Raw genomic sequence first — 17,041 nt, 5'->3', positions numbered from 1 at the left:
TTCCACCATGGGAGCTGAGGAATTTAAATTCAGTTAATTGAATAATTCTGGAATAGAAATGTAGTGTAAGTAATGGTGACCATATATCTACAGTTCTACTTCAGCAAATCACTTCATGGACAGAAATCTGACGTTTGTACCAGGTAGGGTTTATGTATGACACCAGACCCACAGAAATGCGACCTTCAATTGTCAGTCAGTTGTACCAAACCACTATTACAACCTAAAAGAATGATATGAGATGAATACCCAGCATCAAACTGAGCATCAGACATAACAAAGGGGCACCCTGCCTTGTGTCAAATTTCAGAGAACTGACCCATGGACTAATCAAGCAACCGAATCAGAAAATAAGGGAATAAAATCACATTGTCATAATGAGGATGCCTTCCATCATATCCCAATGTGCTAAATAGGATAGATTCAGAATAGATCTAACAGCTCAAACACATCCACAAGGCACCATAGGTCATCAGCACAATAGAATATTGAACCACACATATTCCTCACATGACCATTAAGCAGAAGGATTAACCATGGTTCAAGGAACATCCTCATTCTTGACAGGAATGTCAACAAGCCAGTGCAAAAAGACATGGTTATAGTATTTACAATCGTCACCAGTTGAGATGAAGATACATCTTGGCTTTTCCTGAGCTGCACACCATCTCAGATGTCAGTCTCCACCAAATTATCTTCAATCCATATAATAGCAGGAAATGGCTATGGGCCCAAACAATATCCTAGCTATAATAAAGATACGTGCCCATGAATTAGCTGTGCTTCGAGTCAACATGTTCCAGAACAGCCATAACATGTGCAACCACCAAAACGTAGAAAATTGCCCAAAGTCATGTGCGCAAAAAGTAGGACAATTCCTATTTGCCAATCACTTCCCCATCAGTCCACAGTTAATTGTGATTGGCAGTGATGAGAAGAGGATTCAAGCAGCACTTAGTCAGTAATAGCCTGCTCCCTGATGTTCAGTGGGTTTTGCCACAACCAGTTAGCTCCAGACCTCATTACAACCGTAGTTCAATCCAAATGTGGAGGAAAAAACTGAATTCCAGAGGCAAGAGTGAGTAATATTGCCCAATGTATTAAACTGAAGTCAATGAGGGAAAACTTTCCACTGGCTGAAGACAAATTCAGCACAAAGGATGATGTTGCAGTTACAGGAGACCAAAAGCTGCTGAGTCAAAATCCTGGAGATCAACCCCTAACTGTATCGTGGGTGTACCTACACGTCAACTGCAGTGGTTCAAGAAGGCAGCTCACCATCACCACCTCAGAACAATTAGGGATGGGTAATAAAAGCTGGCCTTGCCAGTGACACCCACATCCCATAGGAAAAAATGTGAATGACTAGAAATAAAAGATATAATCTATAAAACACAAGAATTGTAATTAAATCTTCTGCACAGTTAATCAGATTCTGGCTGTCCATCTCCATGCCCAGGTGTAAATATTCAGAGAAAGAGTGTTACAAACATCAGGTCTGTGGAAAGAACTCTTCTGAAGAAGAAAGTCACTGGACCTGAAACATTAACTCTGTGGTCCGCTGATACTGCCAGACCTGCTGAGTTTTCCCAGCAATTTCTGTGTTTGTTTCTGATTTCTAACACCCCCAGTTCTCTTTCAGATACAGTGGTCCATGGGGCACTAATGCTCAGCGGCTTAGAGTAGTAATACAAATATGGCAGCTACAAGAACAGGTCAGATGCTAGGAATCCTGCAATGGCTAATTTATCTCCCGACTTCCCAAAGCCTGTCCACCATCTACAAGGCACAAGTCAGGAGTGTGATGAATACTCCCCACTTGCCTGGATGGGTGCAGCTCTAACAACGCTCAAGAAGCTTGACACCATCCAGGACAAAGCAGCCCGCTTAACTGACACCATATTCATAAGCATCCACTCCCTCCACTGTTGACACTTAGTAGCAGCAGTGTGTACTATCCATAAGATGTCCTGCAAAAACTTCGCAAGACTCATGACTTGGCACCTGTCAAACCCACGACCACTTCTATCTAATAGGTCAAGGAGAGCAGATACATTGGAACACCATCCCCTGCAAATTCCCCTCCAAACCACTCACCATCCTGACTTGGAAATATATTATCTTTCTTTCACTGTTGCTGGGTCAAAATCCTGCAATTCCCGAACAGCACTGTGGCTGTACTTGTACCAAATGGACTACAGCAGTTCAAGAAGATAGCTCACCACCACCTTCTCAAGAACAGCTGGGGATAGGCATTAAAAACTAGCCCAACCAGCGACATTCATTATTGGAATGAATGAAAAATATAGATTTGTCCTTAATTTAACATCTTATAGCAATACCACTTCCAATGTAACTTATACCTACAGTACTGTATCCCAGTATGATTCACAACAGACCCGTAACCACCAGCACTGTAGGTGTGTTAAAAGGCCACAAGACTAGAAGATATAGGAGCAGAATTAGGCCATTAGGTCCAGCGAGTCTGCTCCACCCTTTGATGGCTGATACATTTCTCAACCCCATTTTCCTGCCTTCTCCCTATAACCCTTGATCCCCTTTCTAATTACGAACCTATCTATCTCTGTCTTAAACACACTCAGTGACTTGGCCTCCACAGCCCTCTGTTGCAATGACAGCCACAGATTCACCACCCACTTCCTGAAGAAATTCTTCATCTCAGTTCTAAAGGGTCATCCCTTCACTTTGGGGTTGTGCCTTGGGTCAAAGTCTCTTCTACTAGTGGAAACGGTCTTCTCCACGTCCACTTTTTCCAGGCTTCTCTGTATTCTGTACGTTTCAATCAGATCCCCCGTCATCCATCTAAACTCCATCTAGTACAGACCTAGAGTCCTTAAACACTCCTTATATGACAAGCCCTTCATCCTCAGGATCATTGTTGTAAACCTCTTCTAGACCCCTTCCAAGGCCAGCACATCTTTCCTTAGATACAGTGACAGACCGGTCTCCAACAGTCTGTACCTATGCCTTAGTGATAGACTTGTCTCCATCAGTACTGTACTGCAATCATATACAGTGATAGACTTGTCCCCACCAGTACTGTACTGCAGTCATATAGACAATGATAGACTTGTCGCCACTAGTACAGTACCACAGGATTATACCATGGCACACTTGTCTCCACTACTGTACCACAGTGTTATACCACAACATACCTGTCCCCACCAGTACTGTATCCCAGTGTTAGTGACAGACCTGTCCGCACCAGTACTATACCCTCAGTGTTACAGTGACTGACCTGTTCCCACCAGTACTGTACCCCAGTGTTATACATGAGCAGATCTGTGTCCCAGAACTACAGTATTATGTAATTAATCTTCTGTCAGTTTGCAGGACAGAATTGTTGACGTTCATGATGGTGATTTTCAAGTCAATGACTCAAAGAGAATTCACACACTTGTCCATTTGGTTTACTGAAATCCCATTACATTCTACAGATCCATGCAACATGGTCATAATTAATGCAAAGCATGGCCAGGAACTAGACAGAGCAAATGGGCTTCAGCAAAAGATAGTGTTTAACAGGCATATCAGCAAATCAGGTTTTATAAGATGTGGAGAACTATTAAAGGCACATAGAGGGAACAGAATCGAGAATTAGTCACTTACTCTCAACAGCATGGACTGCAAGGAAGAAAAGAAACAATTTTTAAAAGTAAGGAAGCATCATTGGGCAATTAAACAGAAAATTCAACGGTATCTCAGAGAATACAAGTAGATTTGCGCAGGTGTAAAAATACTGGAAAACATTCAGAATCAGACAGAGCTTTTGCTGAGTCCACAATTAGTCTGTATCACAGATAAGGTCATCTCTCCCCATGGATCGCTCATCAGTTTCCTGTTTCCAATTCAGTTCCTCACGTGTGCAATCTGAGGAAAATACTTCTAGTTCTCAGCCTTTAGCTCACCATTTGAAGCTTTACTTGTGGCTGTTGATAGGTTCAATCATACCCTCACCTGATGCTCGTCCCCAGTTAAACATCTGTTCTTTTTAAATTTGCTTGCTCGTCTATCGCCATCTCTACTCCCTAAAGTCTAAGAGAACACAGTTTTGGAAGCAAGGTGGATAACTGGCGTGGCCATTTACCAAGAGATCTGGTTGGACATGTAACGCTTTGGTTCTGCTAAAACTGTTCACTACTTCAGGATTGGTCAGGAATGCAAAGATAATGACTGGCTCCACTTCGCTGTAAGTTGTCTTTGTAAACCTGCCACTCCACTATCTACTATCATACAGGCATGGACATGTACAGCACTAAAACAGACCCTTCAGTCCAACTCGTCCATACCGACCAGATATCCTAAATTAATCTCATCCCATTTGCCAGCATTTGGCCCATATCCCTCTGAACCCTTCCTATTCATATACACATGCAGATGCCTTTTAAATGTTGAATTGTACCAGCCTCCACTGCTTTCTCTGGCAGTTCATTCCATATTCACACCACCCTCTGCTTGAAACAATTGCCCCTAATCCTGGGGTCCTTAGTTATAAAGACAGAAACCATTAGTTCAGCTTTTTGTTGGTCCGTCCCTTTCACTAACCCACAGGAACAAATGTTACCCAAAACTGCCCTGTCTTAGACCTGAAACTCTCATGTTTCTCTTCCATCTCTCTTTATTCCCTCTGCAAAGTCATCTTATCCATGAGTCCCACCTCCTGCTCCCTTGAGCTGACCAAACAGATGACCACCCAACTTCCCCTCCTACTGCCCATGTTAATGGATATTGTCAACAGTTCTCTTTCCTCAAATACTATCCCTTTCTTAAATATTATCCCTTCCTTAAATATTATGCCATCACCACCTGTCTCTTCAAATATCCGTCAATGACCTTCTGTCCTTGCAAATTACCACCCCATCATCAGCTTCCCCTTCATCTCCAGTCTTTCACTGTGTTGTCATCTCATTAATCCAAATCCATTTTTCCCTGACCTCCCCTGATTCTGTCCTTGCCACAGTATCAAACAGCTCTGTCGGAATCCTATATGACTTTATAAATGATCCTTTCTCACCCTGTCTGCAACATTTGAATGTGTGTTCACACCATCCTTCAACTGGTGGGGCTGTTCTCAGCTGCCCCTTATTTTCTATTCAGTCACAGCCAGAAAACGTCTTGCTATAGTTTCCCTCATTAACTGCTGATGTCCTCCAAGACAAATCCTTTGACCCCTGCTATTCCTTATTGACATATTGCCTGCCAGCTATACGAAACATAGAAAATAGCAGGAGTGGGCCATTCAGCCCAGCGATCCTGTCTGATCATGGCTGACCATTCGTTCCCTGTTCCTGCTTTCACCCCATGCCCTTTGATTCCTTTAGTCCCAAGAATTACATCTAACTCCTCTTGATAACATTCAATATTTTGGCCTCAACCGCTTTCTGTGGTAGAGAATTCCACAGGTTTCCCATTCTCTGGGTAAAGACATTTCTCCTCATCTCCTCCAAAAGCACACCAGATTCCAATGTACGCTGACGTCAGCCAGCTGTAGCTCAGCATGACCTCTCTTGATCCCTTCTCCATCTCATTTCTCATTCTCATGACATGCAATACTAGATCAGACATTTCCAACTTAAGTGTTGAGAAAGTCATTGTCTTCAGTCTCCAGCACAAAGTCTGTTCAATAGGCACTGATTCTATCCCTCAATCTGGCACTGTCTGAGGCTGAACTAGACAATGCAATCTATCTGACCGCGAGCACAGATTCCAAATCCATACGCAATCCACTATCAAGATTCAATTTTTGTAAAACGTCCATCCCTACCCCTCCTAAGTTCATCCCATAATATCCTCATTTGTGCTCATATGCTAGCCCTTAGAGTCCTGTTGTCCCCATTCCCTGAGCTCATTGACCTACACAAGCTCACAAACTAACGACGACACAATTTGATAAAACTCAGCTTTGTGTTCAAACACATTCATAGTACTGCCCCTTTTTATCTCTCATTTCTCCTCTGAACTGACAACACTCAACGTTCCTTCAAACCCAGCCTCTGGGGTATTAGCAACTTTAATTGCTGTGCATTGTTAGACATCCTTACCAGCCTTAGGCTCTGAAATTCTCTTGCTAATCCTTGATTTGGGTTGTAAAATCTTTTGTTTCTAATTCGTCCTCCTTTGGCTCATGTGCTTCAGGTGTTCCAATGTTGTAAAGCTCCTTGGGACACTTTCTTGAAGCAGTCAATAACTGTAACTTGTTGTCCTTCCTTGAACCCCCTTTCCAAACTTTACCCCAGCCCCCAGCCCTTTACAAACATACCCACTCACATTCCTGACGCAAAATCCCTTTGGGAGGATTCAATACTCTCTCTTACCATGGACATGTGACTGCTGAAAACTTTTCCCAGGAGCAAAATGGAAATTCCCTGCCACCTAACAAGAAATGAAAAGATAGGAGTCAGTTTAAAAACATGCAATAGACATCTAACCACAGACCCCTTCCATTGCCAATAACCAACAGCTAACCACAGAAAGCACAAAAATTGTCACTGATAACCAATGTCTTACCACAACCACTATCCCTGGAATCCAACATCTAACCGCAGACTCACTTTATTGACCTCCAGGAATCCATACACCTGGCAGCCCTCGTTCTTCTGTTCCTGCAGCTTCTGAGTGAATCCTTCCCTCATGCATTGCTCAATGGTGTCTACATTCTTAAATGCCCAGCCTTTCCGTCTGTAGGCCTCACGTACATCAGCACACGTGTTGCAGCATCTATATGGACCAATCAGCATGTGTTACTCTGGGTACTTGTTGCACAGGGAAGTAATGACACAAGAGTTCTCAATAGCCAGAGTTTGCAAATCAGCAGTTCCAGCTGGAGGGGGACAACATCTCTCTCCAATCCCCTTGGGGCACATTCCAGAACATCATTTGGGCAGATCACTGCATCTGTCTTCATGAAGGATAGGGCTTGTTGCTGAGTGACAGGCAGATGTTATATATATGTAGACTTTCAGAACGGGTTTAATAAAGTAATACATACAGATTTACTCAGACTAAAGCACACAGGACCAAATGGATGATGGTAACTTGGAACAGGATTGGCTAAGGGAATAGACAGTTGTGGTGAACAAATATTGTTCTGACTCAGGGAGGGGTACAGGAGTCCAGCAGTCAATATTAGGATGCTTTTTTGTTATATAAAATATCACTTGGACTTGGGAACAGGGAGCACAATTTCAAAGTTAGTGCACAATACAAAACATGGACTGCAGTGGCTCATAAAAGTAGCTCACCACCACATTCTCCAGGACATTTAGGGATGGGCATGAACTAACAATGGCCAATGACAGCAGCGTGAGCCTTTTGAAGAAATGTGTGACATATTGTTAGCAAAATGAAACAACAGTGGTATCACAAATAAACACTTGGTCAAGAGACAGAAAGTGGAGTGTGAAGTTGAGAGTTATTGTTCAGATTCGAGGGTTAGAGTAAAAGGCTGCTTTATAGACTGGGGGAAAGTGGTATCCCTCAACCTCAATGTTGTGACAAATGCTCTTCTTAATATACATTAAAAGTTGGTCTTGAGTATTCAGGCTCTAAGATTTATCAAAACAGTCCCAATGAGTTACACTGACAGACTAAAAGCTTTGGGACTATTTTCCTGACAGCAAAGGAGATTAATGGAGATTTCATAGAGGAGTTCAAAATTCTGAGGTGTTTTGATATGAACAAAGACACTGATTTTACTGATTGGAGGGTCAGTAACCAAAGAACAGGGATAAGTAATTGGCAAAATAGAAGGAAAACAATCTTAAAATCACCACCTTAGGATGTGGTAGAAAGAGATTCAAGAACTTCCAAAAGGGGAACTGGACACAGAAATAGATGCAGAGCAAAGGAGAAAGAGCAGTGCAGTGGGTCTAATTGGGGAGTGACAGAACTGTGATAGCTGCAGTTGGCGGGTATCAACTGAAGGAAACACAGCAAAGCACTATCACATTGTCTGATACCGGGGATTGCAGGATGGTAATTGAGAGGAGTTGGTTAACCTGTTAGTGCTCCTTCCCAACCTGGGTATGCTCTAACTCCCCTTGACCCCAGGGTCTGGAGCTGTGATCCTTCTGGGCTTCAGCTCAAAGAAGGCTTCCTTTCATTCAAACTATGCCGAGAACTGATCAGTGCCACTCACTTCATGTCCTCAGATTCTGCCCCATAACAGCTCTCACATCGGTCTGGGTCCAGCTTTGTGGAATTGAACACCTCCTCCTGTTTTCCCAACTCTGAAACAGATAGAGACAACACAAGGAATATGGGCTCAGCAAGGGAGAGGGGGGAAAGCAAAACACAAAACCTGGGTCTGGAGACAGAGATGACACAGACTACAGACCCAGATCCAGAGAAAAACAGCACATAAAGTACATACTGAGAGAGAGAAATAACATATGGAACAGGGGGCAGAGAGCGAAAAGCAACAATATGGAATGAAAGAGGAGGAAGACACATTCAAAGACAAAAGCTGAACCTACATAAAGCTCTGTTAGGCCAATTAGTGCTGCATCCAGCTCTGGTCACTGCACTTTACAAAGGATGGGAAGATCCCCAACAGCACTTGGGAGATTTACCAGAATGGTTCCAGGGAAGTAGGATTTTAGCAATAGGGTTCTAAGGAGAAGTTGGGGCGGTTCTCCTTGGAGCAAAGAAGATTAAAGAGAGATTTAACTGAAGTGTATAAGATTATGATAGATCAGTTAGACAAAGAAAAGTTGTCCACCAGTTGATGGTATAAGGACCAAGAAATATAGATTTAAGGTTTTGGTCAAGAGATGCTGGGCAGGGGATGAGAGGAACAGCATTTTTACACAGCGACTGGTAATGACCTGGAAACACTGCCTGGAAGCTGAAATCTTCAATGACTTCAAAAGGAAAATGGATAGGCACTTCAGAGAAATTAATTTGCTGAGACTATGGGGTGGAGTTCAGAGGGATTGCGGCTGACTGAATTGTTTTGGGGAGCCAGCATCGATCCAATGGGCCAAATTATTCTATAAGAGATAGCACATGTAACAGACTCAAAGAGAATCAAACATAGAAGCAGCAATTGGCCATTGGGTTACTCTGCCATTCAATAAGATCTTCCACCCGAGTTACGCTATTTGGTACTGTCTGTCTGTGACTTGTTTCCTTTTTATCCAATATCAATCTCCGACTTGAATATACTAATGAAGAAATACATGAGGCATGGACCAAGGTAGAAGAAACACTCGGGGGAGACAACAGAATGATACAAAGATGCGCCACCGCTCAATAATGTAAAATTACCTACCAGATTACCATTATTAACCATCACAGGAAATTAATCAGGAATTTATGGATTAGAGCCAGAACTCAACTGAAATAAATGTGAAAGAAGTGCAGACTGACCCTTAATTCCAAAGGATCAGAGAGTAATTCCAAAGTTATCCTGAGGCAGACAGAGCATAACATTCTGGTTTTGATTCATGTTTAGTTACTTGGCCAGAGTCAGGGCAATACTGGATTGATTTTAAATTAGACCCAGTCCCAGGATAGTCAATACCTCCAGGGAGTGTGTATGAGCACAGACTGAAGATACCCTTAAACCTCAATGAATAGCTGATGGATTACATACTGGCTTCATAAATGCAGAGAAATCATTTGGAGGAAAATCTGAGACATTAGTTTCTCTTAATGGCACATTGATGTAGTAGGGGAGGCTACGGCCTAGTGGTATTATCACTGGACTGTTAATCCAGAGACCCAGATAATGTTCTGGGGACCCAGGTTCGAATCCTGCCACAGCAGATGGTGGAATTTGAATTCAATAATTAATTCAATCCGGATTTAAGAGTCTAATGATGACCATGAATCCATTGTCGATTGTCGGGAAAACCCATCTGGTTCACTAATGCCCTTTAGGAAAGGAAACTGCCATCCTTACCTGGTCTGGCCTACATGTGACTCCAGACCCACAGCAATGTGGTTGACTCTTAACTGCCCTCTGGGCAATTAGGGATGGGCAATAAATGCTACTTAGCCAGCAACACCCTCACCCCGTGAATGAATAAAAAAAATACAAAGTGTCGTGGATCACCGAGCAATGTGGGAAATGGATAGAAATAGAGTTACAGAAACAGTTAGAAATATAGAAATACAGTTTTCTTCTCAAGACCTAGCTTATTTTAGACCCCCACCTAGTCACGTCAACAGTTACACAGATCCCATTGCATCCATCTAAACAGTTATATTGTAACTCCAGTTTAAAAAACTGTGTGTACAGGATGTGGTCATCTCTGCTCCCGCTCAGTCTTTGCTTACCGTGCTTCTCCACCTCTGGACTGACTACATTGCCAACCAGGTCCAGTCTCTTTTTGAAGAGATTGTGCTCCACATCGAGCTGCTGCTCCCCAGCCACATCCATCGCATCGATGCTTAGATCTGTCAGTGGACATGGAACATCACCATTAACACTGAAACATAACACATACATCAAGGCACATACATCCTGAAGGGACCCTTCTTTCATTTTGACATTTTTTTTTAATGCAATGCCACCTTGGAATCTGTTTTTGGTAACGGGGCAGTGGAGGGCGAAGAGGTATGAACGACTCAGCCTGTGTTCAGGATGCTCACAGTGGTGTCCTACCCTTCTTAGCTCGCTGCAGTCAGCTGTGGCTCAGTACAGCCTGCCACCATCACAAATCAGAAAGCAAACTCAGAGAACAACTTGCTTTATATAATGCTTCTAGAAAGATCCCAGGGCAAATGTACCAGCAACCAGAAACTGAGCCAGTGGGAAGGAGAGGGAGTGATGATAACAAAAGCTTGCAGGCATAAAGGAGATTTGAGAAGAAACACAAAGCTGATGAAAGCACAGGAACCCATATTAAGGATTTTTGGGCAGCATGGTGGCTCAACGTTTAGCACTGCTGCCTCACAGTGTCAGGGACTCAGATTCAATTCCACCCTCGGGTGACTGTCTGTGTGGAGTCTTCACATTCTCCCCGTGTCTGCATGGGTTTCCACTGGGTGCTCTGCTTTCCTCCCACAGTCCAAAGATGTGCAAGTTAGGGTGGATATGCCATGCTAAATTGGCCATAGTGTTCATGGATGTGCAGGCTAGTGGGTTAGCCATGGGAAATGGGGGAGTGTCTGGGAGGGATGTTATTTGCAGGGTATGTGTGGACTCAATGGGCCAAATGGCCTGCATTTATACTGTAGGGAAGTTATGATTCTAAAAGGATGGGACTAATTCACAAGGAAACGGTATGAAAACAAAGAGTTCACAGTGGGGACAGGGGGTGGAAGAGTTGGTCTTTATTTCAAAAGAAGTGGTGAAGAAAAGCAGCGAAAGAAAAGACAAGGAGAAGGAAAGTATATTTTAAAACTTGCATTAATACTTACAAGCACAGGGCATGTGTGGGAAAATGGTGTCAATATTGATTTTTAGCTTTTCACCTCGTGACGTATCGACGTAGAGCTCTGGATGAACCTAGAGAAGGAAGGAAAATACTAGCAACATCATCACAGAGAGAGTGAGTGAGGGGTATAATCACAGAATAAAAAGTATAAATCACCTTTTAACAAGATTACTTGTGTTTGATTTCCACGCAATTAAAGGTGATACCTGCGTACATTAAATACCAGGGAACATTCTGCAATTCAGGGGTATTACCCAGTCATAAATCTTCAAACCTTTCCCTCAAAACAAGGAAATTTCACAAGAGACTGAGAGATGACCAGTGATTGCTCACTTGTCTGGCAGGGGACACATTCAAGCTGTGGACCTCTGAACAAAAATCTGTCTATCTCAGCCATGACTATACTTAATGACTCGGTAAGGAATTCCACAGATTCACTACCTTCTGAGAAGAGATTCCTCCTCATCCGTGTTGTAACACCCTTACTCTGAGATGATGCCTTCTGTTCTAGACTCTCCCACAAGAGGAAACAACCTTTCCACACCTGCCCTTTTAAGTCCTGAGAATCTTCTACGTTGAAGGCCACCTCTCATTCTTCTTAACTCCATTGAGTACAGGTCCAACTTATTCAACCTCTCCTCACGAAGACAGTTCTCCACACCTGGTATCAACCTAGTGAACCTTCTCCGGACTTTTACATCTTTCCATAGATAAGGGGCCCAAAACAGTTCACATTATTGTAGCTGTGGTCTGACAAGTATAGTTTAAGCAAAACATCCCCACTTTTATATTCCATTTCTTTTGAAATGGAGACCAACATTCCATTTCCCTTCTGCCTACTGAACTTGGATGCTAGCCTTTTGTGGTTTATGCACAAGGACTCCCAAATCCCTCCGTGCTGCAGTTTTCTGCAGTCAGCTCCTCTTTTCTTCCTGCAAAGTGCATAATTTCATATTTCCCCATATTATGTTCCATCTGCCAAGTTTTTGCCCATTCACTTAACCTGTCTACATCCCTCCAAAGACTCTGTGTCATCCTGACCATTTGCCTTCACACCAGCATTCCCTCTAATTTTCTTAATGACTGTATGGACCTCGGAGGCCTGTGCATAGCAGCGATTTCCAGAAATAGAAGTTAATGCTTTGATCATCACTGGTTATTGTTCGTTCACTTCACTCATCCAAGTCATTAACTTATGTTATAAATAACTGTGTACCCAGCACTGACCCCTGTGGCACTCCACTGGTTACAGGTTGCCATCTTGAAATTGCCCCCCTTTCCCCTGTCTTCTATTAGTTAGCTAATTCTCTATCCATGCTAATATACAGGTTGGGTGCCTGCACTTCAAAAACTGAAATGATCTAGAAACTGAAAGCAGACCCAAGTGGATATGTAAACATACTAAGTTCATGCCTTTGCAAAAAGAAAAAAAACTTGTCTATCATGGTAAGTGTGTTCGAAAACCGAAAACACACTATTTGAAAATCAGTTGGTCCTGATGTTTTTGGATAAAGGATTCTTATAGTACCAACAACACCATGAGCTCTTATTTTATTAAACAGCAGAATGTGTGGCACCTTATTGAATACCTTCTGAAAATCCAGATGTATTACATCCAGTTTCCCTTTCATCCATCCTGCTTGTTTCTGCCTTAAAGAATGCTAGTAAATTTGTCAGGCACGGTTTCCCCTTCATGATGCCATGCTTTTCTTTATTTCTTCATTCTTCTGCCTTTACATTCTATGTTTTGGTTTATTTTTCTGCGTTTTAAGAGTGGCGACATTATACAACACTTCTCACTGTATTTTGCAACAAAATACATGTAACAACGAATAAATCAAACAAATCAAACAAATCAAATGCTGGATGTTTGATCATTTCATGTATTTCTAAATACTCTACTGTTACACTGTAGAGTCTAATGTTTTCCCAATAACAAATGTTAAGCTAACTGGCCTATGGTTACCTATGTTTTGTCTCCTTCCCTTTTGAAATAAAGGTATTACTCTGGCAGTTTTCCAATCCTCATTTCCAGGATTAAGCATTCCTGGAAGATTACTAGCTGTGAATCCACTGTCTCTGCAGCTACATCCCTTAATATCTGAGGAAGTGTCTGATCAGATGCGGGGGAAAAACTAACATGAGCCCCAGTAGCTTCCCGTGCACTATTTTTTTAGTGATTGTTATTGTATTTATTTCCTCTTCTCCTTTTGCCCCTTGAATTTTTAGGATTTTGAGATAGTTTTGGGATGTTACTAGTGTCTTCTACTGTGAAGACTGATGCTAACTATTTATTCAACTCCTCTGCCATTTCTCAGCCTCTTTCTCCAAAGGGTCACTGTTCACTTTAGCTTCACTCGTCCTTTATATATATTGTAGTTTTTACTGTCTATCTTGATATTACTGGCAAGTTTAACTTCAATAGTTCATGGAATGGCTGTTACAGTGCTATTTCCTTTCCCAAAACATAAATATCTAGTAAACAAAAGATAAAATGACAATGACAGCAAAGGCAAAGAGGCCAATCAATTCCACAAACAGAGGTCAAAGAATGCACATATCAGACAGTTCAATCATCAATGCAGAGTTTATGAAAACGTTGTTTTGTTCCCAAAAAGAATGAAACCTAACCTTCAGATGAGGTAGAGAAAAGGTCAACGGTTATCCTAAAGTCATGAGCAGTTGTCTCATATCCATTGGCTAGGAGACATAGAACATAGAACAGTACAGCACAGTACAGGCCCTTCGGCCCACGATGTTGTGCCAAACTTTTACCCTAAACCTAAGGTCTATCTAACCTCCACTGCTACATTATACTATCATCCATATGCCTATCTAACAGCCGCTCAAATGCCCTTAATGAGGCCAACTCCACTACCCTCTCCGGCAATGCATTCCACACCCCGACCACTCTCTGAGTAAAGAACCTACCTCTGACGTCATACAAATGGCTAATCGACACAATGTAACTACCAGCCCCTAGAAACGGGGGATACCGTCCAATTCTCATCAGCCGCTTCCTTCAGGTTGAAGATGGGGCACGAGAAGGGAAGACAACAAAGGAGCTCTTCACACTAAGTTACTGTCTCCACCATTTCAATCTGTTACCAGTTGTATACTTTTCTGTCTAATTCATTAACGATGTGGAGATACCGGTGTTGGACTGGGATGGCCAAAGTCAAAAATCACACGACACCAGGTTATAGTCCAACACGTTTATTTGAAGACACAGCATTCGGAGTCTCACTCCTTCTTCAGGTGTCAGTGAGAGAGGCGGCATCAGACACAGAATTTATAAACAAAGGTCAAAGGGTCATAGAACTCAGGCAAATGTCTTGAATAAACCTAAGGTGCTGTTAAATCTTTAACCAGTCAGAAAGGATTAATATGCAAATTCCAGAATTTCTTTCAATCACTGCCCTGAGATAACTAAAGGTTTTATCAGCATACCAGAGGTAATACCCCAGGTCAGACAATGCATTTTAGGTGTGAGGACCTGTTTAGAATCTGGCTGTGTATAAACTTGGAATCAGACTGGTTTTATTTCCAAAGTAGGAATTTATAAAATGCCACATTGCCTGTCTACAAATTGTGTGCTTTTTGAATAAAATAGAATGTATCTGCAATTACACACCTGCAAATGCAAATTCACCCCACATGTATGTGTGGGGGCGAGAGAGAGAGAGAGAGAGAGAGAGAGAGAGAGAGAGCGCGTGCGCAAAGGACAGAGAGAGAGAGAGAGTGTGTGTGTGTGTGTGTGAGAGAGCGGGAGAGAGTCTGTGTGTGTGTCAGAGAGAGAGTAGGGTGTGGTGGGGTCACCTATAGTGCGACATGAACCCAAGATCCCGGTTCAGGCCATCCTCATGGGTACGGAACTTGGTTATCAGCCTCTGCTCGGCGACTCTGCGTCGTTGTGTATCGTGAAGTCCACCTTGGAGGATGTTTATCCGAAGATTCGAGGCCAAATGTCATTGACTGCTGAAGTGTTCCCCCCCCTGGGAGGGAACATCCCGGTCTGGCGATTGTTGCACAATGTCCATTCATCTGTTGTCATAGTGTCTGCATGGTTTCGCCAAAATACCATGCCTTGAGGCATCCTTGCCTGCAGCATTTAAGATAGACAATGTTGGCCAAGTCACATGAATATCCGCCACGCACCTGCTGGGTGGTGTTCCCACGTGTGATGGTAGTGTCCATGTTAATGATCTGACATGTCTTGCAGAGGTTGCCACGAAGGGTTGCGTGGTGTTGTGGTCAACGTTGTCCTGAAGGCTGGGTAGTTTGCTGTGAACAATGGCCTCTTTAAGGGTTGGTGGTTGTTTGAAGGCAACAAGTTGAAGCATAGGGAAGATCCTGGCAAGGTGCTCATTGTCAACAGTGATGTGTTGAAGGCTGTGAAGGACATGGTGTAGCTTCTCTGCTCCCATCAAGGATGGACATGTCACTCTACCACAAGTCTATACATAACCTCACAATGCTGCACTTCTCTAGCTTCCACCCTAAACATATTAAAAAAGCCATTCCCTACGGACAAGCGCTGTGCATGCACAGGATCCGTTCAGATGAGGAGGATGCCACTGACACCTGAAGCTCACCCTCTTAGGAGCAGGATACAATGCCCAGTACATCAATTGCCAGTTCTGACGGGCCACAGTGAAAAACCATAATGACCTCCTCAGAAGACAGACATGGGATACGACCGACAGGGTACCCTTCGTCGTCCAGCTATAATCAAATTCAACTACTGCAAGGATTGATCTTACACCTTCAATGGAGTGTAAACATTTCTTAAACTCTCCAACACAGTACAAAAGGGGCCACTAACACAGCATCTCGCAAAACTGGGAGGAAAGTCACCAGCAACTGAATGTGATCCCCAAATAAGGCTCCACAATTAACAGAATGATCTTGGCTCTATTCGAAACTCAGTGGAAATTATTCAATCCATATTTTTACGATTAAGTAATTTCTGAAAATAATACTTAGGAAACAAGTAACTAACAGTGATAACATCAGACAGAGGAAGGGGCCAGGTGGGGGTAGACGTTCACAGGAGACACTCACCTCCTTTGTAAGATAATACTGGAGTTCAGAGAAAAACAGAAGCAACATGATAAGACTGCTGACCAACGTCACTGTGGAACAAGAGAAAGAGAGGGTCAAGAGGCTGCAGCCACAGACAACCCATTGACCATCAAGGCCAGAGCTCTAACATATCGCTTCCTCCCTCACGGTCCCATTCACACTCTCCTTCCTTCCTTGGCCCATGCCCCCCCCCCCCACCCCCGCCTATTCCCCCATCTCCCTCCTCACCCAGGGCCCCTCCACAGGTTTTCACTCGGAAATCCTCCAGGGTTTTGGGATAAGCATCGAACCGCCGCAGCCTCCGCAGCGCCTCCATCCTGACCCCGGAAACACAACCTTGCACTTCCGGCGGAACCGGCCCCGGCCCGGCTCCTATTGGCTGCGATACTGCGAGGGGATTCCCGGGCGGGGCGGCAGGGGCTGGAGCGTGCTGCCCGACAGGGTCAGGGGTCACCACTGCCCTGTGGAGTCGGGGTGGGGGATGGGTGTCTGTGCTGAGGGGGGTATTTACAGGGACGGGGGTGGGGGATGGGTGTCTGTGCTGAGGGGGG

General features: G+C 43.5%; 1 protein-coding gene across 3 annotated transcripts in view; it reads right to left on the bottom strand.

Annotated features, from left to right (window-relative positions):
• Positions 1-16,852, bottom strand: part of ergic3 (ERGIC and golgi 3) — a 38,382-nt gene extending 21,530 nt beyond the window's left edge. For 2 of the 3 annotated variants that reach the window (XM_048608154.1, XM_048608156.1), the window contains exons 1-8: positions 16,719-16,852; positions 16,470-16,540; positions 11,389-11,476; positions 10,303-10,422; positions 8,159-8,249; positions 6,573-6,738; positions 6,336-6,393; positions 3,631-3,645 (exon numbers count right to left, since the gene is read on the bottom strand). In XM_048608154.1, the coding sequence (XP_048464111.1) occupies positions 3,631-3,645; positions 6,336-6,393; positions 6,573-6,738; positions 8,159-8,249; positions 10,303-10,422; positions 11,389-11,476; positions 16,470-16,540; positions 16,719-16,806 (697 nt within the window). In that variant the 5' untranslated portion in view covers positions 16,807-16,852. The remainder of the gene's footprint in view (positions 1-3,630; positions 3,646-6,335; positions 6,394-6,572; positions 6,739-8,158; positions 8,250-10,302; positions 10,423-11,388; positions 11,477-16,469; positions 16,541-16,718) is intronic. The other variant, XM_048608155.1, reaches the window with a different exon arrangement.
• Between the last annotated feature and the right edge of the window lie 189 nt (positions 16,853-17,041).

The sequence above is a fragment of the Rhincodon typus genome, chromosome 19 (assembly GCF_021869965.1).
Source record: "Rhincodon typus isolate 14 chromosome 19, sRhiTyp1.1, whole genome shotgun sequence".
In the NCBI taxonomy this organism is placed as follows: domain Eukaryota; kingdom Metazoa; phylum Chordata; class Chondrichthyes; order Orectolobiformes; family Rhincodontidae; genus Rhincodon; species Rhincodon typus.
This window is presented reverse-complemented; position numbering and strand designations above follow the sequence as displayed.